This window comes from Perca flavescens, chromosome 13 (genome assembly GCF_004354835.1).
Source record: "Perca flavescens isolate YP-PL-M2 chromosome 13, PFLA_1.0, whole genome shotgun sequence".
NCBI classification, from domain to species: domain Eukaryota; kingdom Metazoa; phylum Chordata; class Actinopteri; order Perciformes; family Percidae; genus Perca; species Perca flavescens.
This window is the reverse complement of record NC_041343.1, coordinates 23,861,104-23,886,041: the sequence shown is the minus strand read 5'-3', so window position 1 is coordinate 23,886,041 and position 24,938 is coordinate 23,861,104. Positions and strand designations below refer to the sequence as shown.

At 41.4% G+C, this 24,938-nt stretch overlaps 1 protein-coding gene across 1 annotated transcript in view; it reads right to left on the bottom strand.

The window, feature by feature from the left end:
• Positions 1-24,938, bottom strand: part of jade2 (jade family PHD finger 2) — a 177,826-nt gene that overhangs the window by 101,891 nt on the left and 50,997 nt on the right. Inside the window, exon 4 of the mRNA XM_028594952.1 lies at positions 21,575-21,732. Coding sequence (XP_028450753.1) covers positions 21,575-21,732 — 158 coding nt within the window. The remainder of the gene's footprint in view (positions 1-21,574; positions 21,733-24,938) is intronic.

The following is a 24,938-nucleotide window of genomic DNA, read 5'->3' as shown; positions in this document are numbered from 1 at the left end:
AAAGAAATGGCTTTCCGAGTTTGATATGGAAGAGCATGACTGGCCTGCACACAGCCCTGAAATCAACCTCATAGAAAACCCTTGGGATGAACCGAAACGGCAACTCTAACCAAGGCACTTATCGCCTAACCTGACTCCGCCAGATGGATTGCTTCGCATTTGCTCGGCATATCCATATTAGCGAGCGGCTAACAGAATTAGGGCTACAGCTGTCTGAAAATACTGGTTAGCTGATTGGATAAACCATCTGTCTATCACCACCTAACCCACCTCAAAACCAACGCTGATTGGCCCGGTCGTTTGGCTAACGGCTCCAAATTTTCTCTGCGTCAAGATGCCAGACTGATCTGCGAGTGGAAAACTGGAGCTCGCAAGATCAGGACGGTCTCACGAGGCTACTTATCGCCATCATCAGTGTGCAACCTCACTGATGCTCTTGTGGCTTAATGTTTTCAAAATTGTGTAGAAAGCCTTCCCAGGAGAGTAGAGTGCTTTTGTAATTAAATGTTCAACTGATCTCTCCCTCTTTTTGCCCCCCCCCCTTTTTTTTTTTACCTGTGAACAGCATTGTCACCGCAGGACGGCCAGTGTTGTGCATGAACACATACACTGAATGTGCTCGTGTTTTTGGTTAATATTTTTAAATTTCAAATTTCAAAAATTGTGAACTGTGAACGTGAACTAATTTATTTTAATCGGTGTGAACTGGACTTTGCTCTTGTAAAGTGTGAACTTGCACAACACTGAGGATGGCAACCACCTTCTGCCAAATTACAATTCTGCCAATCTGACACGAGCCCATCGTGAACCTGACCCGAGCCAGTCTCGTCTGTTAGCTGATGCTAACTAATCCAACGAGAGACAAAATCTAAAGAGCATGATGAGGAGAGAAGGAGTGAGGACATTTCAAGAAATATGGAGAGAGAGAGAGAGGGGGGCGGGGGGATGATTCAAACAGACAGAAAGTGAGAGCACTTATTCCCACCTCTCTCCATGTCTGCTCTTCTATCTCCCAGAAACAAGACTTAATAGACCAACTTTCTGCCTGTGCTCCTCCAGCAGCCTGATACTCAGAGCTGCCTCACTGCAGAGCCTCCAGCTACTCTGCTGGCAATTTGTCTTTTTGCCAACGCAAGGGTTTTCCCCCCACACTTTTTCCCCCCTTTTGCTAAATCAACATTTCTCAAGCAAATACAGCACAAACCTGCAATCTGGTATATTCTAGGTGCTAAGTGTAGTGCTTTTTAACATCAGTAAATCATTAGCATATTCATTTTGATTAGTCTCATTACCAGAAACAAACAATGCCCATGCCAAAATGTATGGTAGCCTCTACTGACCCTTACATTGTGGGCCACTGAGGCAAATGTCACAGGAAAACAGGAAAAGAAAGTAGTGCTCATTTTTTTTCAAATTAATAAGTTATATTACCAGTTAATTAGTTAGTTAGTTACAGCACATTGTATTAAATTAGCCTGAACCCTTCCTAAAATAGCTCATTAGCTACCTCACTACATTCCCTAAACGTACTGTAGCTCAGATTGACACATCTGTACAAGAAATAAGTTGACTTAAATCAATGTATTTCTTTCATCAAATGTTGACTGCTCCTACTCACCACTGCCTTGTCAACAGAAAGTGACTTGGGATGGATAGGTCACTCGCTACTTTATTGGTGTAGGCAAAACAAAAATGAACACAATGTCAAGCTGAGTGAAACTAAATGGTCATTTAGTATTATGATTAGATTACAATCACAATACTGCTATGCTATCCTACTGATTAACAATCCCAGGTCACAAAATAAATCAAAAACATTGTGGCTTTTATTAGTCCTTTAATTTAATGCCCTCTATTTTAATGTCCGTTCCTCATTACCCTCTTCCCCTGTTAATTACATAAGAGACCACAGTAGTCGCAGCCAGATGTGTGAAAGGCTGACTAGTTGCAGATTGGTTTTTGTACCTCACCTCACCTTTCTTTGCAGCTGGCGCACACACACACACACACACACACACACACACACACACACACACACACACACACACACACACACACACACACAGTGGGGGTGGGGTTGATGAAACTGCCAGATAAATGTGGGATGGCTAAAGTTTGAAGGTTGGTTGGAGGGAGTACTAAAGCAGAAATCAATCGAAAAAGACAAACATTTTGCCAATCTCAGCATAATACTTTTCTTTATAAAACAGATATTTGTGACTGGAAATAAGAAATTCAAATTCATTCCCCCAACAACTTGTAGCTGTGTTGGTGACAAACCTCTCCCGTAATAACTCCTGAGCAGTGTTAGTTACTTCATGTGTTTCTATGATCATATTACATTTTCCTGTAACAGTATAAAGGACAGCATTGCTCTTCCAATTTCAGTAATCTAATCACAGTTAGCGCACGTAAAGATAAATCGGGTTGGTATTACAATTACATTCACAAACTTCTTTAACCTTATTATTGTCACACTATAGACTACATTCAAAAGTTCCCTTTGCTTTATCCTGCTAGATTAAGTTGCGTCAGAAATTATGGTTTAGAAATAAGTAGGATGCACATATTTAGACATTTTCATATGTTTTGGCTGCTATATTACTGGTCTTACAGGGAGGTGTGTTCAGGTGTGTTCAGGTGCATTCTTGGCATATTGCTATCTTGAGGCAGCGGGAAGTGATCGCGTCATTGACCAACAAAAACCTAGTCTAAAGTCAATAGTGTAGCGTTTCATTGTTATTTTAACAGCGCATTAGTAAAATGTGCCTAGGCTCGTGCACAGCGCGCGCACACTATGCTTGTTACACACACACACACACACACACACACACACACACACACACACACACACACACACACACACACACACACAGGGAAGCGCAGCAGCACATAAATATGCAGATTACAAATACAAATATTACGGTGCAAATCCGCCATGATAATAGCAATGCGCCAAGGGTACAAACGCGACTGGCTTTTAAATGGAATGGGAGATGATGGTTTATTGCACGTTATGCCCAAAACACACCTATGAATTAATGAAGACACTAAGTACAACCCTTTTGAACCATGCGCCTGGCGCGCAGACCCTTTTTCCGCTGTCAAACTAGCAAAAGTGGATTTGTACACGCCCTAAACGCACCTGCGCCATTCATTTCACACCGTGCGCTTAGATGGCTAAAATATGGCCCAATGTATTTTATCTTTAAACACACTGCACACTGGCAGGGAGAGGGATTTCTAAACTGCACTTTCTGTCCTTGAAGACTCATAAAAAAACAGCTCATACCTTAGGAACGGTATGACAGAAAATGTTTGTGGTTTTGAAACTGTGACTTTTTCAAACCGCGGTATACCTTGAAACCAGTAACCGGCCCATGCCTATTCAGTGTTATAAAATATTAGCAGGTTTCTAAGTTTGGTACAACACACGTTTGTCTTTCCACCTACTGTGAGGGTTTGAGAACACTATGTTACAGCTGAAAGGAAAGTCATTTCAATAGACTGTTTTGCTGAACAGTCCAATAATTGGCTTGGATTCTGAGGAAAAACTCAATGCTCCCGAGAGAAAAAAAAGTGTCAACCCGACCAAAGTGAGGAAAAATGAGGAACGATCTGCTAATAATCTGCAGAAGCTTTGATTCTTTTGATGCCTTCGACTGTTGCGATTCTTCTCCTGTGATGCTTCAAATTTCAAGGAAGCTGATCCAAATCTAAACCACAGGGGGCCACAGCTGAATGCATTTTAGTAGTCTGAATATTAACACATCACTCATTATTTTTGTCTTTTTTTATTTTTTTTTAACACAGGCCCAGGGGAGCCCACGATGTTTACATACTACGTTTTAAATGGGACCAATATCATTTGTTGTGGTGCGTTTGTTATTGTCACTCTTCCTTTTCTTCCTGTGACTGTAAAAGTAATTTCCTCTGGAGGGACAGTAAAAATTACTTTTGCGGTTTGTTTGTTTTTTCTGAATTTAATCACTGTTGTCATGGGAAAACTCTCATTTTAGTCATGTTCCATGTTTTTATAACCCATTCTCAATTCCATCTCGTCAAAAAGCGCCGCTTGGTCAGGTGCCTTTGGCGTTTTTTATTGACGCAAAAAGTCTCCTTTAGCCTTATATTTAGAAGCCCTTGGTCGTGACTCATGGTGTCACTTTTTTGACACTCTGAGTCTGCACTCTTGGCGTCACTTTTTGACGCTTTGGGTCGGGAGTCTTGGCGTCACATTTTGATGCCCTGGGTCGGGACGTACGTTTAACCGACATGCGGCACAAGAACGGGACAGGTGGGTGGGGTTCCAAAATGTATGTTTTAGTGACACGCGGGACATGAACCCCGGTCTTTTGGGTGAAAGTCCTGTGTCGTTTCAGTAGTGAGTGTCTTTCATACTACTCGCTACCGTTGTCGCTTTTGAGACTACGTCATCTTACAGCGCTGCGTTCAAGCTGCTGCTCTGCCCGGTGCGTTCCATACAGACGCTAAAGGGTGATTTTTGCGTCGGTATCTGACACTGAGAGCCAAGTCAAGGTCAAGGTAACTTTATTAATACCCAATGGTAGATTTGGTTTACAGTGGGTGTTGAGTGGTCAGCCTCCTTTTACACCCCCCACACAATCAGCAGCAGACTGTAGTAATGAAATACAAAAAAATGAATAGTTCCACAGACCAAATAAAGAAATAAAAAATAAATAGGTCAGCGGACCTGTATTGCTACTACTTATTTAATATAGGTATAGCCACTGACCAAGCGTCAGTATTTTACGAGTTCGGAGTGAGAATGGAATGGTTTTTACTTGAATTTGTACATGGAAACCTGTAATATACTTTCTGAGACAGTTGTTTCCCATTTATTCAAGGGTTACAAAATTACTAGCTGTGTTTACAACAAAACGTTTCTCTTTATATCCTGAAAACATTGTTCTACATCAGCATAGCCCAGTGTCAGCTTTATTACCAGAGACAATGTGGGAAACCCCTATGGGCTTTGAAACTGAGACAAGGGGGGTGTGGAATAACGAACTGAAGCAATGAGGCCTTGGGCAGTGCACACACACACTATAGTCATGTCCAAACACACATATTACACATATGTACACATCAAGAGTGAGGGGCTACCTAAGCCCTGTCTCCATACATCTCACACACGCACACACAGACTTCCACCCTTTTCCTGCATTCCTCTCCTGTCTGACACACTTCCAGTAAGCCCACCAGCACTTCAAAAGCAGCCCACCACCACCAGCCCTCCAGACGACAGCGCCTGCTAAAAATATGCACAGCCCTGTCGCACACAAAGACACAAACACCACCTTCTTATTGGAAACTATGAGAAAAACAAACCACAGGTGGGGTCAAATGCTTGGCTGTTTTTTTTCTCAACTCTACCAACTACTTGTTACCAACTACTTGTTTTGCAAGTAGTTAAAGTGCCAGGTGAAACTGATTAGTTTTTCCACCAAATATACCAAACATTACCTAGTTCCACTTTCTAAACTGAAAATCGTATCGCTTCTCTTTGTCTTATGGGATTGTAAACTAAATGTCTTATGTTTTAAACCTTTGGTGTGACAAAACAAGCTATTTGAAGATGTCACATTGGGCTTTGGGAAATTGTGATAGGCATGTTTAACTATTTTCTTACATTTTACAGAGCAAACGTTTAACCCAGCCCTGGTAAAACTTATGACATGAATGTTAAAAGTTTAAAGAAAAACCAGCAAACAATAACAACAGATTTAGACAAGACAGAATACGATGCCACTACTTAATTCTTTCCTTTTTTACTCCAGAAAATTTGGGGATTTTCTTATTGCAGTGGAAAATGCATCAATTCTATGTGTAGGACTGGGCACCGAACGTCGATAATTTTTTGGCACCGAAAAAAAAATACTCCGATCCTATGAGCATCGAAAGATTATTTATCTTTCGGTGCCACATTTCGGTTCCAAAAGCATCTGAGCACGTAAGCGCAAGCTTATCTGTCCTCTTTGCATACTGACAGAGAGCAGAGCTCCAACCGACACACACATGCAAGCGCAGAGGTGCGGACGGAGTAAACTACATCGGCTCTGTAGTTTTGTTGAAGTCACAGTGAGTCACAGCAATGCCGATAGTGGTTTCAAGTGTGGTTACAGTTTTTCAAAACTTCATGCAGACAGCGTTTGCTGCGATATGATATTAATGGCGAGCCAAAAGCGGTCGCAGTGCTGTTGTTTTACACTTCCTCTGAGACAAGCAGGTACAACAGTGGTTTCTGTGCCCTGATGACTGACTGACAGGCTGAGGTTGTAAGGCAAGGCAACTTTACTTCTACAGCACCTTTCAGCAACAAGGTAATTCAATTACATTCCTTTACACTTAAGTTAGTTCTTCATTAGTTCAATGTTGATAACAGGGCAGTCACCAAGTTTATTGTTAAAGGTTTGTGTCATTATGCAGTTTGCACTAAAAAAGTCTTTGTTGTTTACATTCCTTTGCATTTTAGTTAGTTCAATATTAGCCTGTACAAAATGTCATTTTCTTATTTATTTATTATTTATAATATGTTCATGTTGTGGCAAAAAGTTTTCTCTTTTTTTGTTAATTTTTAAAGTTCGGATACCAATCCTGAGTATCTGACTGGTGTACCCCTATCCAAAAGCACAACCAGTTTTATTAATGTTACTCTGAGTGAGCAGCGTTACCAGAATTCTTTTATTTTGATAACTGTTTTGGTTCACAATTAAGGTGGAAAATAAAAGTTTTGTGTTTAATATATTTTTGTTGATGTTGAAATGGATTTTAAAACATATGGTATCAAAAAAAGTATCGTTAAGGAACCGGCATCGAAACTGAGGCATCGAAATTGGCACCGGATCAAAAGATTTTGAACGATGCCGAGCCCTATCTATGTGCTTTTAGTTGAACATTAAAAATCGTTTATATGAGCTTTGTTTCAATTTCATCTTTCATTTGCAGGGCACATCGCTTTAAGTCTGCTCCTTAGAGGTACATTCCCACTTGCTTTATATTTTTGCCTGAAAGCTTCGATTTAACCACATTCACAACAGCGGATAGGCAACACAAGGGGGAGGAGAGGAGACACAAATGAGTGTACTACTGTTATTTGATAAAGTGATGGCAAAGCTTTATGTGTTCATCTCTCTCTTTCCCTCTCTTTGTCATTCCCAGCAGATCTACAGTCGTTGTACCGCTCCACTCAACCGCCTCATCTACCTGTTTGTTTACTTATTCCCTCAGTTCCTCACCCATCAGCATCCCTCCTCCCCGCAGTGTCTCTATCCCTCCATTTTGCCTAGTCATCTGTCCCTCATTCAATTCCCTCGTAGTCTCTCTCCCTCAATCTCTCCATTACTTCCTCATTTCCCTCTGTTTTTGTTTGCTTGTTGCAATGAAATAAGAGTGAGACAGTGAGTGAGTCAGAAGGTCATCTTTAACACCGACTACTGTTAGAGAAGAGTGAAAAGAGAGAAAAGGCAGTTAGTTCATATCAGTGCAAGTTTTCAGGGATTTTCCATGCTTGAAATTAGGTATTTTGGGGGATATGATGACATCAAATTGCTAATTTGTGCAAACGTTTGGCCAAAGTAAACCAAGACCTTTAAATGACCTCCAAATACGTATGAAGTCAATGAAAAATGAAAAAGGCAATCCTTTACATAACAGCCTATACACCAACCCCCAGTTACCATCTTTACTATATGAGGATATATTTGTAGTGGTTGACTGTTTGAATAAATAACTTAATAATAAATAATACATCTTGCCAGGCTTTTGGAACTTTCAATATCTTTAATTTAGGTAATCACTTTTTCCATATTTACACTTTTTCCTACCACTCCCCTAGAATAGTTTTAGTTGTGGGTTGATCTTTTGAGAATAAGTTGTGATCAGGAAAGTATCAAGCTGTATCATGCAACAGAGTTGCCACTTTCATCACAGATGTTCCTTTTTAGCCTAACAGGAGCGAGGATTCCATTTTTCCAAAAGCAAAATTCAAAAGACATATGCTGCACATTCTTCTGCTTAACAAGTAACCAAATTCTGGTGCTGGCGCCTGCTGCTTTTCTTTTTGTTTCACTGTGCCAAATCCAAAGATTAGCTGCTTATTAAGACTGAAATGTGTAGGCTTGTCTGTCACTTTTGACTAAAGGAAAAACACCTGCAGGGAAACCGTGAATGCATTTGAACAATATTTATCAGAAAAACATTGACAAACCTTCCTTTATGCTGTACAGTATGTCCACTGTCAAAATTAAAATCAGCTGTTTGTTGGAGAGATTTCTACAGAGTTCACTTTCTCTCCTGAAGTATTTGCCACTTAGATGAATGGCAAGGAAGTCATATTATTAGATAGAGAAAATGTCTTAGTCGTCCATCAATCTCCATCTATCCATCAGTCTGGTTATCTACAGTACCTTTTTCTATCTATTCATCCATCCATCTAAATCCAAGGAGATTTAATGTGAGGCCTGGGCCTCTGGGCTCCGCTGGGAGACAAAGCAGCAGAAAACTGTGTTTACTCTTCTGGAGGCGGCTAGGTTTAAGTGGCCAGTGAGGGTACACCAGCCTCCCTTATGTGACCGTTAAAGTCAATGGCCTCGTCCTGGAAACCAGGCGGAGGGGGCTGGTGGGGTGGGGGGGGCAAGAGACAGGGAGGCTGGACATTAACATGAGAAACTGGTACTGATAACAAGGGGGCTCATGCACAAACCCCTATCAACCCTGCTGAAGTTTCTTTGAGCAAGGCACCCAGAGAGGGAACAAAGGAAGAAAAAGATACAAAGGAAAGTGTCAGTTGCAGGTTGACTCATTAAATGTAACAGGGTTAGTCAAATTGAGCGTAGACACACACATACACACACACGCACGCACACGCGCACACACACACACACACACACACACACACACACACACACACACACACACACACACACACACACACACACACACACACACACACACACACACACACACACACACACACACACACAAGATCAGTGAAAGAGAGAAGGGGAACTCCACCATATTTCTACTACCTTACCCTGTGTCTTACTATCTGTTTCACACACACACACACACACACACACACACACACACACACACACACACACACACGCACAAATGAAGTGAAGGCTGGCAGATGGTAGATTGGTGAAAGGCGGACGGCGTGGTCCAGATGTTACTGAACCCACAGTGCAGAAGGCAAAGGGCTTTGATCTGCCTTACCAAAGAGGAACTACTGTTGGAGAGGAGAGGATGCTAACTGCTCCGTTAAAGTGAAGAAAGAGAGTGAAGTGGAGTAAATATATGTGTTTTTGTGTGTGTCTGAAATAAAAGAGAGAGTGCGTTAGTGTAATGGAGAGAGAGAAGAGGTGGATGATATTTTCCATGTGAGATGTTTACGGGAAAATACCAGAGGGATAACTCACATGTATCACACACACATGCAGATACCCACAAAACATGCATACATATACGGTGCATCCACGAATGCAGGCACCTAAACACACACAGTCCAGACTCCTACACATGGCTCTATGGGTTTACTCACGTGACATCCATGTGGGGAACAACAAAGACACATGCATACACACACAAATATGCACAAAACACACTGAGCCCAGGGGTAGCCTGCCGTAAACACCACCAGCCACACATGCCACACATGCTGGGTTGTGATCCAGGGAATTGCTTTAATAGACACAAACACACACAAACACACACACAACTGTTTTTCTCCCAGTGTAATTTAAGAAAAGCTACATTCATTTATCAACTCAGACCAGTTCTCCTCTTCAGATATTTTCCCTGTACAAGCTTTACGGTCAAGCCTCCAAATTAGTTTTTTTTTTTTGTCAATGGCACTTAATAACAGTACCCTGCTAAATAAAGGTTAAATAATTCCAAAAATGCCAACTGAATCTCTGGGTGGGGAATGTAGTGTGGGCACATGCCAACACATTTAGGTTTTGGCAGGCTGCTTTGCCAGCTCCAACACACAACTCAGCAGGTTAAAACTATTGTTTGGAGGTGAAATGTTTAAATTTCCCAGGTTCCAATCCCCAGGCTGAAGCCAGTCTATGCCCGCAAGCCTCCAGAGGTGAATGGGTTTAGTTGGAGTCTGATTCACCCGCTGGAACCAGAAAACCAGTTCAGATCTGGCCAACGCTCAGTCACTGTGGTCAGAGAGTCAGCCTGCCAGCCTGCCAGCCAGGCAGGCAACCAGTCATTCAGTCCGCCTGCCAGTATTGACTTCTCTGACATTTCAGTGAGGTCAGCCAGCCAGTCAACAAGCCAGCTGGTCAGTCAATACAGTCAGTCAAATGTGGTCAAAGATTAACCACTCAAGCAGTCATTCTGGTATTTGGTTGGATAATGGCCATTAGTACAAGTAGAACGTTCACAAAAAGTGCCAGATGTCAGTCAGCAAACAATTCAGCTTGTCTTTTATGTGATTAATAAAGCTCCCGGTGACCCAGCCACACACTGTGGTGACGAGAGGGTAGAGAATGTTCTTCTTATTTTCATTCAACCACCCATTGACCCTTTACTCATCCATATAGTCAGTCAGGGAAATGGCTGCTCTGCCAGGCAGTCGTCAAGCAAGCCACCCAGGCAAGTGGTCACTGCAGTCGGTTAGCGAGCCTGAAATGTGGTAAGCAACAGCCTCACTGACCCAGTCAAGTGGTGAAGAAGCAAAAAGAATGTGTGCGTGGATGATGGCAAAGAATACATGGTGATCCTACCTCCATTAACATTTTCTTTAAATCAAGAAACAAGTCAATCAGCCGTGCAACCAGTCAGCCAACTGGCAAGCATTTCTATCAATCATGACTCTGCCAGTCAATGACTCAATCAACCAGGCATGGTTCAGTCAGAGCAGTTGTCTCCATTAACTGTGGTGAAAGATGTACCCAGTGACTCGATGAACTCATCCAGAAATGTATTATTATGTTTCTTTATTTGCCATTATGGTTCGCCTCCAGCCTCAGTGGGAAGTTTATCAAGCCCCTTCCCCAGGAAGGAGATCAAAAGCTATTTCTCACTAAAACAAGTTATTAGTTTTGTCATTTCAGGACCTACCAGATACAGTACAGGCGCAAGGGTCCAATTTGGCTCCTTAGCCCATACTTTAAGAAATACAGTTCTCATATTTACTCGCCGATGCAGCCAAAAGCAACCAAATCAGCATGTGGTCAAAAAATACACCCACTGAACCCTCATAGCAATGTGGTGATGAGTTAATGTGGCTTTTGGTTGTAGTCCTGACTACTGATCAACAGGTCAGTAAGTCATCCATCCTGGATTCATCCATCTCTGGTTAGTAAGCCATCAGCTAACCTCTGGCTGCCACTCACATCATCAAGGAATCCAGATTGTACTTATAAAGTCATCAAGTCGGTAAGTATCCCATCAGTCAGTCAGCTATTTAGTAAGACATCTAGGAAAGCAGTCAGCAGCTTAGCCAGGTCTGTGTTCATAATAACTTTGTATTTAATATATAGTGCACTACGTCTACTTTCAGTCATTTTATTTTAGTGTTTGAATTCTGAGAGTGAAATTTCAGCCAAGCTTTGCGTGTAGGTCCACAGTTATGCTGAAAAGTAAACACACTTCCAATAAAGGCTGTAGAAAGGAGTTTGCCTTTGAGGTTTTTACTCGACGCAATTGTGAAACAGTGAGAACAGTATTGGACAACAACATCAATGATATTGATTTCAGATCAGAAAATGACCAGATTCCATGAATGAGAGTTTGACCAAAGGTATTGTAAAAATGTAGGACAAACTAAACCAATATAAACCTATATTGTTTCAGATTCTAGAGATGCATTTGTTTTAATTAGCTTTTTAATCTGTGTTTAACTCTCTCATAAAGTGTCTGAGGTACAGTAAGTATGTACAGTATTCTGTAAGTTGGAGTTGTGGCTGTGGTTCCTTCAGCCACACAGTAAATCCTAATTCATATACCGGTACTAAAAAGTCTTCCATTCATCATATCCATCTGTCCCATCACATATCTATTCAGTCTGCAGGTTGTCCATGAAGGCTGCAAATTTCCAGAGCAACAGGTAGCCAACACATAGCCAAGCCTATTAGTCCTTCACTCATCCATCTAACTGACAACTTGTATCAAAAGCCACAATACAATAGACTACCAACTAACATTAGCAGTGTGTGTGGAAGCCATTAGTTCAAGCACACACACTGACCCTGTACACGATGAGACTGATGATGCTGCTCTTAGTCATTTTATCATCTGATGAAGTGTTGTTTTGGAAAGAGCAGATGAATCTTGTGGAATTTCCAAATGTTGTTGTGGACGTACTGATAAATACTAACAGACGCACTTAGATGAGATGTGTGTACAATACACGCTCATTAAACTACTCGCACGCACGCGCACGCACGCATGCGCACGCACGCATGCGCACACACGCGCGCGCACACACACACACGCACGCACGCACGCACGCACGCACGCACACACACACACACACACACACACACACACACACACACACACACACACACACACACACACACAGACTTACTAATGTACTGGTGGACAAGGCTGCAGCTGGGCCAGGCTTTTCAAGTCTCTAAGGGGCTTTTCAGACATCTAACCACTACCCTTTTCCCCTCACTGTACTTACTTTGTATGCACTACTGTCATGACCTGGCCATTTCTCTTTATCAGACTCATTAAGGAGGGAGACAAAATAAATGCAAATCATTTATATAGCGCTTTTCTAGTCTTAACAACTACTCAAAGCACTTTAACATAGTACAGGAACCATTCACCATTCACACACATACAGTGTGGCCGAGGCTGCCATACAAGGTGCCACCTGCTCATCAGATAAACATTCACACACATTTACACTCCAGTGGCCCAGCATCGGGGGCAATTCGGGATTCAGCGTCTTGCCCATGGACACTTTGACATGGGACTCGAACAACCAACCTTCCAGATTGGCAGGCAACTGCTCTACCACTGAACACCAAACACCACATTTATTACAGGTGTTTCTGACTCCTGTGTGTGGTGTATAAACGAACTTAACTTGCGCTTACTACAATGATGGTAATAATTTAATGAATTTAATTTTTTTTTTATCCAATTCATCGATTAATCGAATAAAATAATCGACAGATTAATCGATTATTAAAATAATCGTTAGTTGCAGCCCTAAGGAATATACCTTCTTGTATGTCTTTTAAACATTCATGCACACATACATTGTATTAGATTGTGAATATGAGCAGTTTTCTTTCTCCACTGGAGTCCAAACTGCAGTGTAAAGCAGGCTGTTTTTAGCTGAAAAACGTCTAATTTTAGTTTAGTTTAGAACTTAGTTATAAAAAGTAACAAAATGTCTTCTCCAAATGCAAAAAACTGATTATGAAGATAAGATATTTTTCTATTCTAAAACCACATTAACACGCTAATGAGCATGTGACTTCCTGTGTCCCAGGATTTTAATGAAAAGTGTTAACAATTACCAGTTAAGAAAAAGCAGTTTTAGGCAAACATAAAAACATTATTAAACTCACAGTATGACAAAAGCCTTGGTGGAGAAAAATTACCTGCAGTAGCTTAACATATATACTTTAAAAATATACTTTCTAAGCTTCAAATACAGCTGAACCTTTGCAATACATGACATTTAGGGCCCTATCTTGCACTGAGCGCAATTGCCTTTGTACACCGACGCATGTATCATTCCTATTTTACACCCGACGCACAGCGGACTTTTCCTTCCACAGACGCATGTCGGTAAATTAGGGAATGTATTTGCGCTCTCGGGGGCGGTTCAGTGAAAAGAGGAGGCGTGTTCCGGCGCAAAAGTTCCCTGATGCTATTTTGCAGTTTCAGAAAACAATTCCGCCACTGACCAGGAAAAACCTGGTCTAAAGTCAGTGGCGCATTATTCAGATGCTATTTTAGGGGCGCATGCTTGGCCATAATGTAGCGTGAAAAAGAAAAATATTACTGAAAATGCGCTTTAGGTGTTTCAGGAGGCACTTTACAGTACAGTCCTCAAAAAGTCGCAGCATTCTTTGTGGCTGGTTGTGTTTTACATAACATTTCCATGAATCCTGGATGTGTTGATGACATAAATGAGGAAATATTAGAGGACTTAAGGAGACGTGATGTTGAACTACGGCGGGATCGGACACTCGACGCGGGTGGACGGAGATGGAGTGGGGGGGGGAGGAGGAAGGGGCACAACAGGTGCAGGTGTTCCGTGGCTGCAGCAATCCTCTCCAGACTGTGGAGATACGCCCGAGAGGCCGCAGCAACATCGCCACCCGGCCGAGACGGGCATTTATTACTTTGCCGTATACCGGACAGCTCCCGCTGGCGTGCACCAGGCAAATCCGCCGTCATAATAGCAATCCGCCATGGAACAAGCGCACCTGCTCTTAAAGGGAATGTGAGATGACGCGCTGATTGGTTATTTTCACATTACGCCCAAACCACACCTAGCTACTTAAGATCAACCCATTTTAGATTTGCGTCGGGCGCAAGAGTCGTTTATCCCTCCAGCATAATAGCAACAGCGCCCGAGATCCGCCCACAAAGCTACTTGCGTTTCACGTTTGATACTTGCGTTTCAGATCGTTAAAATAGGGCCATCTTCACTATCCAGCTATTTGTCTTTCTCTCCATCTCAATCTATCTTACTGTCCTCAAGCTCTATTCAATCCATATCTGTGTGTGTGTGTGTGTGTGTGTGTGTGTGTGTGTGTGTGTGTGTGTGTGTGTGCGCAGATGTATTTGTATATATCAACAAAAACTGTTTAATGAATAACAACCCATGGTTTTACATACTGTATGATGTTCCATAGGAATTCTGTCTATTCAAATGATGTTGGCCTGTATTTCCTCTCTGTACCTGCACCTGAATGCAAAGCTTGACATATGCGCTTTGCCTCTCTTAAAAAGGCCCATTCCAACTCAATCAGTTCTACTGGGCAAGATCCAGGGCGATTATAATTTGTATCCAGTCTGAATCTACCAAGTCCACAGCTCCAGAAATTAAAAAACAAATCTCGAAAAATTACTGAATGTTTTTTCAGCAGTACTCAGTTTTAACGGTTTTAATGTGTTCAGTATTCGTCAGCTGTCAGATTGTCATAACACATGCAGGCTAATGTTCTAAATTTACTTTGGAGCCGGTCAGCTTCTGTCTTTCAGTTGTGTTAAGTGGAGTTGCTATATTTTTTCTATGCTTGCATTGCTAAAACCAAAAACGTGTGGGAGGCATCTTCAAAAATATCTGGCCAAATTGCTGGGATGTAATTTAAACCACTGACTAGGCCCCATGTTGGACTGAATTTGTCTTTTCTTTTGGGTTTCATCTTGTTCATTTTGTGAATATTTGGACAAATGTGAAGGTTATTAATGAGAGAATAAAACCAAGCCAAGCCAAGCAGTAATTTAACAGAAACGGATATCTCTTCTCATACTAAAAAAAGGCCTTGTTGCCTTATCAAGTATCTACAGTATCTACATCCTCTCTCAGTGTTCATAGTATCAAGCTTGTTGACTGAAGGTTTTACATAGCATCCATGCTTGCCTGACCCAAGTTTTGCATATGATCACAGCTGCCGGAAACCTGACCTACAGATTTTCCACCACTGGGGACCACTATGCCATTGTCCTACAATCTCAACTGAGCTAAAACTTTACATGTCATGAGTACCATGGATTCTTGAATTTGTCAACAAATCCATCAATACCTGAAATATTACAAGTCTTTAAAACATACATGTATGTATGTATGCCAACCAAGCAGTTGAGCCGTCCAAAGTACAATTTAACAACAACAAAAATCTGCTAAATCAATCTTTTTGTCCAGTATATAAACCACTTTGGAAAGGAGTCTCTCCATGTGATACTCCCCACGGCCGCAGCTTTACATGCCTTTCAGAAAGCCAACACGTTCAGCCAAACCACAAACAACGGGTTCACATTCACAGACTCGGCCACCAGTCCAAGGGGGAAAGAATTAAGCAATAAATAAAATAACCACTATCTCATTTCTTTCATTTTGTGAAAAGGCACAGATCTTCTCATGTGTATGTGTAATTATTTCCCTCTATGGCTCGGCATTCTCATTGGGGACCGAGGCTGTCGAGTTGCTGCCAAAGCCCTATTCACTGTCTGTACATAGCCAGTGTTACGCAATGGCTAATTACTTCCACTCAGCCCCGACAAAACCATGGAGGGGGGGAGAGAGAGAGAGAAATGAAAAAGAGGGGGAAGTCAGTGATAAAATAAAATAGACAAAGGGGAGGAGGGACGGTCAGAGAGGGGGACAAGCAAGAGGAAAGTCAGAGGGAGAAATTATAAAGGAGATGAGGGGCAGTGGGTGAAGAGAGAGATAGACAAACATGAGTGAAAAAAGAGACAGAGGAGGAGGAGAATGAGGAATAGAATGTAAAGGACAGGGAGACAGAGAAAAATGGAGAGCTAAAGATTCTTTATCTTCCTCATCTTTCTCCATGGCCTGAGTCTCTCCTGCAGTGATTTGGTAAGGAGAGGCACAAAAGAAACAACATCAAACCAAAATGACCTCTTCACCATCCGCCACAACAGTTTTACCAAAAATCATGCCATAGCAGCCAAATTGGTCCAAAGAGAGAGAAATGTGGCAGAGGAGTGTTGTCAAAGCCAGACAGGGCCCGCAACCCTTTTCCTCTCCAACAATTTTTGGAGATGATGTCATTATTCATTAAAAAAAAAAAAAAATAGAAAAAGAAAAATGTGTCTGCGCCTCTGGCTAAACTAGAGCAAAAGTAAGAAGGGAAGGTGGGAGTGCAAGGAGGGAAGCCAGGAAAAAAGAGAGATGTAGAGATGAAGACATAGACAAGAGAGGAAGAAAAAAATAAAACAGGAGAGGTGGATCAGGACATAAATAGCTAAAAGGAACATGACATAAATGGAGAGAGGGAGACGGCAGGAGAGGGAAACTAGCTCAATTTACTCTTATTTTTGGGTTAGCAAAATCTCTTTAATATAAAGCAACATTTAGAGTAAAAGCAGCATCCTCTTCACCTAGCAGTCAAAGAAGCACCATGTCACCTTAAAGGCAAAATAACATTGATTAATAAACTAGAGGTGCTGGTATGCAGATTGTATTACCATTTGACAGAGCAGGGCTACAGACTGCTACCATTTCTTTGTAAAGGTGCAAAATATCACTTGGTCGCATTCATGCAAGTGCATGATGAACATTATCATTGGTGCCCCCGCCGGCACCCACCTACGCACAAGGAGCCATGCACATGCGCGTATGTAACGCATAGAACTTTACGAAACAATCAATTCAGTGGTTACCGTGTTCCAAATACGAAGCAGGCTAGCTGATTATTTTAAAAAGCATAATGAGGAGAGAGAGGAAGCTGGTGGGGAGGGAGAGACAACGAGACGTTCCGACTCAGACGCCACCGATGATGAAAGCGCAGGCATGAGAGCCCGACTGAGCCGGTGAAGAAGTTTGTTACCACTTTCAAACACAATGGCTGACGCAGTACCCGTGCGGGTCAACGCGGTTTAAGCTTTATCTTTATCCTTAGAAAAGGAAATTTAGTGTGCAGCAGGATGTCTAAAACACATACACAGAAAAAGAAAGCAGCACCACCAGATGCCAACAACATTGTAAATACAACACAGGACACACATCAACACATCAATGGAGACTCTCCTTCCCCCAAAACCAATGACAGTATTTAATTGGACAGTACACAGGTAAATCTGTCATAATGAACATGGACAGGAATAAATAATTAAATAAATAATCACATACTGTATAAAAAATTCAAGAGATTTCAATCAGGGGAATTCAGGTTCCTAATAGCCACAGGAATAAATGAATTCCTGGCACGTCTAGTTCTTAACATAGGTAGCCTAAAATTTGGTTAGCCTTACCCCTGACCCGTTTATCATATATATATATATATATGTTGCAGCTGTGGCAGCTGTACCCCAACCACCTTAGGCGCTACGTTTACCAGCTTTGTTAGCTTACGCTTGCTGACCATTGAAAGACCACCGTACCACACCATAAAATGTCAAGACTGATTCAATAAAACAAAGTTATCAGAGTACTGCACACGCTGAATGATTTCATCTTCCCCAAAAAGAAGTCTCTGTTGGGCCTTTTTTTTTTTTTTTTTTTTTTTTGAAAGATACTTTTTTGATAGGACAGCAGAAAACATGAAAGGAGAGAAAGAGGGGAAATAACATGCAGCAAAGGCTCGCAGGTCGGAGTCGAACCCGGGCCCGCTGCGTCGAGGAGTAAACCTCTATATATGGGCGCCCGCTCTACCAACTGAGCTATCCAGGCGCCCAGCCTTTTTTTTTAACAGTAAGAAACACAAAATCTGCAGGGACTGATGTACCGCTGTACCACAAAAAGGGTGCAACCGAATCATGTGCTGGTGCGACCAACCAAAATAGTTAGTAGCACCAGTGTTACCAGTGGAAAGGTTAGTCTGGAGCCCTGCAGAGCCAGGCTAGCTCTTTCCCCATTTCCAGTCTTTGTGCTGAGCTATCTAACCGGCTGCTGGCTGTAGCCTTATATTAACACATGAGCGGTATCAATCTTCTCCATAAATGTTTTGCACTGATGTCAGACATTGTTTTGCTATGGGGAGAGCAAGTCCAACCATGTCCATCCACGGCCCACCACATTTTATGCCATAAGACTACACTGAAAGTCTTGCCACAATTCTTTTGTTCTCAGCTCGACGATGTATACTTTTACAGCAGATATCTGAACATCCTTTTATAACACAATGGATCAGATCTACTGTGGAATAATTAATCCCCTTGCCGAAAGGACAAGCCGATTCAGGATCAGAACGGCTTTTTTGAGCACTTTTGTATTTGTTACCAGGGGGGTAACAAATCTGTCTGTTGCAAAAGTTCAATCAATTTCAACTTTGACCTTTATTGCCGGAAACATTTCAACACTTTACAAAAGAAAATGTTTTCAACCAGGCAGTTTTGTGATTTCTTTTTAAATTCTGAAGCACTGATTTGTGCTTAATGTATAAACTGAATAATGAGAGCTTTGTGTATGTATTATCCTTCCTTGTTAAGCTCATTGCTTGCTTATAGACAGTTTTTTTTTTTACCTAATTCTAAATTCTGAAAAGCCATCACTTCCTGTGTGGGAATAAGGTTTCCTACCACTAATTCTGTCTGACCACAGGGGCTCGGAAGGGTAAAACCAAGGAAGTCGCTGGTGATTTCAGCCCAAACATATCAAAAGGACAGAGTGAGGGAAGGAAAAGAAGGAAAGAGAGAGAAGTAGTGGCTTCAAGATGACAGACGACAGAAAAAAGATGGACAAATCACTGTCAAAGACTGACAGAGACCATCAGCTCAGTCACACTTACACTTACCCCTCACTCCTCTATCTCCCCATCTATCTATCATCACTCCATTTCAGCATCACTGTATATATCACTTCATCAACCTATCGCATGTAAGATAATATAGTAGCCCCCATTCATCCATCTATCCTTATCTATCTCTGCCATTGCACTCTCTCCCAATCTGCCCATCTATCTCTCTGCCTTCTGCTCTCTTTAATCTGTTAGCTCCATACTGTTTGTGTGTGCGTGTGTCACATATGTGTGTCTGCTGAGATGTTACGCTATTAGACAATGTAAACATTAAGGGCGACAAATTTATCCTTTCAAAACTGAGAATCATTAGGATGATCCAGATTTCTTTCGTATTTTATCTCTATTATTTATAACCTTTGTCTTCTGCCCTCATTAAGACTCTAAGGAAGTCATTTATTTGTTGAACTGCACATTTTTTGTTTTTCTATTATGGAAACTTGATTCCTCTTTAGTAAAACTGCTTTTGCAAGCCTTTTCACTTGATAGTCAAAGACGCATTTCAGGTTCTCGTTTCCTCATTACGTATGCCATTTCATTTGGCAACATTAGATTTGATTTACGTTTTGTTTGTTGTATTTTGAAGTGTTTACTTTATGTTATTGGATCTGATAGGCGTCTCTTTTCTTTTTCAATTGCCAAGTTAGAGTTGCTATTAAGCATGGCAAATCAGTTTTCAGTTTTTACAACTCAATCACCAACCAACCCCGTTTTTTTGCTGCTGTTATGACCCTTGAAATATAATATAAGATTTTTTTTAAATCTTATTTAAAATGGACTGACTGAATGAACATATGTAATGGATTTTTAACTTGCTGCAACACAGTGACTCTAGAATGGATTGGGGAAAAGGTCGACAAAATGCATGAAATAGTGGAACAAAGGCCTTAAACTTTCACTCTAACAAATTAAAGAGGTGGAAAACATTTACCACAGTATTTATTATCAATTTCAACAAGTTGTGTTTAGCAGCTGACTGTTTAATATGCAACCAAATATGTCACTTCGCTATGGCATTTTAGTTAAAGAAGTTTTTACTTTTTCGTTTACTTGTCTTTTTTTGTTGAGAGTGAGCTTCCTCCGCATCTGGTTTTCTTCAAGCAGGTAAAAAAAAATGTCATGGATACAGAACATTTGACCAAATTTCCCATGACTAGATAATTGTCTGTGTATGTGCGTGCGTGCACGCATGTGTACGTGCGTGCGAGCATGCACGCCTTGTGTGTGTGGCCACCCAGTATGACATGTCTATCTAACAGGCATTACCAGGCAGTCTGAGCATTTTCATTAGTTCCTAGAACGCCAAACAAACCACATGGGTATGTGAAGCAGCTGCAGTAGTACTAGAGGGCCACAACAACCTACTGGGGCGAGAGAGAGTGGGGGAGAGAGAGAAAGAGCGTGCCCAGACTAATCTACAGTATGAGTGAATATAAGTGGGTCGAAGTGCATGCCTGCACACATCTGCCTACCAGCTTGCTTCTGTGTTTCTGTGTGTGTTTTTCTGTGTGTGTGTGTGTGTGTGTGTGTGTGTGTGTGTCTGTACAAATCACTTAGAGAGTAGAAAGCCGAAGATCTGTTTGTATCCTTGTAGATTTCTGCATGTAGGTGCATGTATTCCATTCACTAATATATAATGCCAATAGGTGTAATTACAGGCAATTGAATTGTGTAAAGTGTTCCCACACATTATCAAATCAATGCCAAATCTTTTCTAAACATTTACAAAATGTTGACTGATGATTCGAAGACAGCGGTGTATCAAAAAAAAATTATTTGTTGGATAATCTCAGCAAAACCTATTCCTTCTGGTATTTTAGCACACTCATTTTGTCACATTGAATGTAAAGTTACATTTTCGAAGTTGCATCAACTCGAATCTCAAATTTCACAAGTTTCCAGAAGTTATTTGACCATTTGGCAATTTTCCAAAACCAGTATTAGTCATGGCAAACAAAAGTTAAAATCTCATAACCCTTCCATGATCTTTGTGACCGTGGGAACTCTGCCAGTGTGTTTAGATGGTGACATCATGTCTCTGCTGCCAGAGGCTGGCTAGTAGTGAATCACTATTAAAACAGATCACAACACTTTATTTGCTATCCTCGTTTACTTGATGGCGGTTTCTGTCCTACCTGACCACGGGTTCTGGTATGCCCTCCAGGCTGGCAGGGACCTGCACTCCCTTCTCCCACTCTTGTCTCCAAGGGTCCGAGAGCACATAAAAGTCGTCCGGGCCGAGCTGGGCCGAGTCCGGCAGCTTCATTGCCGTGATGAAGTCGGTACGAAATACCTGCATAGAGAGAAAAACAGAAGAGAGGAAGATAGAAAAGTTTGGTTAAATGGTCAAAAACAGTGAAGATGTATACACTCGTTTAGGGGTGTGCACAGGGCAAAATTCCACATCTGAGTGTCTTTAGAAGGTGAGATTGAGGTGAAGAGGATCCTCACATATCCGCATAGTCTAAAGGCTCAGACTGCTCATGATAAAGTCATTATTAATAAAAAAAATAAAAAAAACTGTCATGCCCATGCATGATTCCATAGTTCAGCTTAAACATAGATCTACTGTGGTCTCAAAATGATGCATGTTTTGCATTTCTGCCTCAACTGCTGCCTGACACTAAACGTTGGCAGGTGAAAAATATTTAGAACAGATGCGGAACAACGTTGAGTAGCATTTGTCTAGCAAAGCCTTAATCCCTCATTTTGCAGTGTTGACTTGATCCATATCATTGGCTTGCTTAAGTCATTGCCTCTGTAGTCTTTTTAATCCCCCCCTGGATGTTTGAGTGGTTTTCTGCTGCAGTTTTTCTGACCGTTTTGTAAATTTATGGTGTTACTTTTGGGTGCAAAGTAACATAAGTAACATAACAAAAAATTTATTTATTTTTACTTCCGGTCCTCATTGCCCTCTTTTAGCTAATGCTGAGAGGGAAGAAAGTCTCATTTCAGTACAAAAGTATTTCCTTGTTCAGTAGATGGTCTCATTTCCCTCACTTACATCTTGTCATTACATTTCTTCCTCACGTCTTTCATCGGAGGTACTAAGATGCAAGGAAGATGCAAGTGAGGAGACATTTAAGACAAAAGAGAATAACCTACTGACAAAGAACGCATAGAGATGAGAAGGAAGAGGAAGGAGGAAGAAGAGAGGAAAGGACTGATAAGCTCAAGTGCTGTGGTCACGGTAACCATTAACCAAATTGGTGATATTAACCTGGAGACCTTGACAGGTTAACGCTAACTAACATAAATGATTAAAAGAATGTGCATGTAGGAGGATTGTATTAAAAGAAACAAGGTGCACTTGTGTGTGATGCAGTGTTTTAAAGACCTGAGGGAGTGTGTGTATTCAAGCAGACACAATCATTTTCACACATAATGTGAAGACACAAACCTAACAGACGTGTCTCACACACACATGCATGCACGCACACGCACGCGCACACACACACAAAAACACACTCTGTCTGCTCCAACAGAGAACTGAAGCAATGATATTATCAGTCATATAGTCAAGGACATCAGCCAAGAACACACACACATAAACACACAAACCTACACTGAAAAAAACGAGACACACACACACACACACACACACACACACACACACACACACACACACACACAAATCAACCGAATGACTTCACTCTACATTTTATCATTACTTTCTAAGCCTCCTTATCCCTGCTTTATTAGCTCTTCTCCTCTATCCGACTCCCTTGCTCCCTCCTCCGTCCCTCCATTAACCTCTCCATCTTCTCTCCCTCCCTCCCTCCCTTCCTCTTTCTTCTCTCACTGAGTCCCCAAATGTGGATGTTTTACCTACTTTATTTTGAGTTAAGAGACACAAAATAGCAAAAGTGTCAAAAAGAGATTTTCAAGACAAACATGACAGGGAAATAGAAGAGGGAGAGCTGGAAGGGGAAGTGAACTAAAATGAGCTGTTAGAGGAAAAGAAGTAAATAAAATATTATGAAGAAAAATCTACAAATAAAAGCGCAAGAGAGAGACTGACCAAGACAGAGAGAAAGTTTCTCGATTGATTTTCCATAACATAGTTCATTTCAGTATGTAAGTATTGGACAAACAAAAAAATGTGACTTAATGATGGCACAGCATGATGGCTGTTTCATCCTGAGGGGGACATGAATGTGTGGACCACATTTCATAACAATGCATCAAATAGTTGTTGACACATTTCACTCTGGAGCCAACTTGTAACAAATTAAAAACCCCAAATGTCACCCTGTCAACCAGGGTTGATATCCAGCACTATTTGTGACACTTTAAAGTTTGCGTTCTGTTTGCTTAAGAGTTGGAAAGAAACACAGCTGCTCTGCAACATAGAGAAAAAGAGACAGAATCAGAGAGATAAAAGAGAGTGTGTTAAGAGAGGGCAAGCAGTAATATGCTGTTTATTTGTCTTGACTCTCAGAGGAGCTGAACTTTCAAACCAGACTGCTCGAAGGAGAGGAGAGGAGAGGAGAATGATGTTTAACTAAGTGAAGAGGGAAGACAAGATCGGGAGAAAGGAGAGAGAGAAGACAAATCACCAAGAATGAGAGAAAGGAGAGTGATATTCATTTCAGAAAGAGAGAAAAAAGCAGCATCCTTGCTTCTGCTGCTTGGCTTCCTCCACTGCCAGCCAGCACAAATAAATAATGCAAATGAATAAGGGGCTCTGTGTGTGTGTGTGTGTGTGTGTGTGTGTGTGTGTGTGTGTGTGTGTGTGTGTGTGTGTGTGTGTGTGTTTAACTGTGCGTGTATTTATTTATGTACAACAGTGTGATTGTCCATGTGCGTTTTCCTTTGCAACTGTGTGTGGTTTTTATGTGTGTGAATATGTGTGTCTGTTTTTTTTTTTTTTTTTTCTGTCTCTTTCACCCCTTCCACATACATTCTCTTGCTTTTTCTCCATGCCCCCCACCAGTGAGGAGAAGAGAGGGAGACAGGGGAAAATATGACAGCGGGAAAAAATAAAAAGGAGAGAAAAGAAAAAGAGAGAAAAAATGCAGAAAGGAGAGGAAAAGGGAGAAGTAGAAAGAAGGAGAGAGGACAACTAGGGAGAAGAAGGGAGGGAAATATAGGAGAGAAAAGATAAGATAAGAGCAGAAAAGCGGAGAGAAGATAATAGAGGAGAAGAAAAGGGAGACAAGAAGAAAAAAAGGAGACGAGAGGCCAAGGGAAAGGAAAAGAGGAGAGGAGAAGAAATGAGGAGAAGATATTAAAAAGGAGAAGAAGAAGGAAAGACAACAAGAATAGAAGGGAGGAGAGAAGGAGAAGGGATAAAAAAAGAGGTGATACGAAGTGAGGAGAGGGTATAAAAAAGGAAGAGAAGGAAAGAGATAAAAAAGAGAAGAGATTAGGAGATGACGAGGTAAAGAAAAAAAGATGAAAAGGGAGAAAAAAGTAAAATAGTAATAGAGATAACAGGATGAGTAGAGAGGTGAGCAAAGGCAAAAGGAGAAAAGGAGGAGAGGATCTGAGAGGATC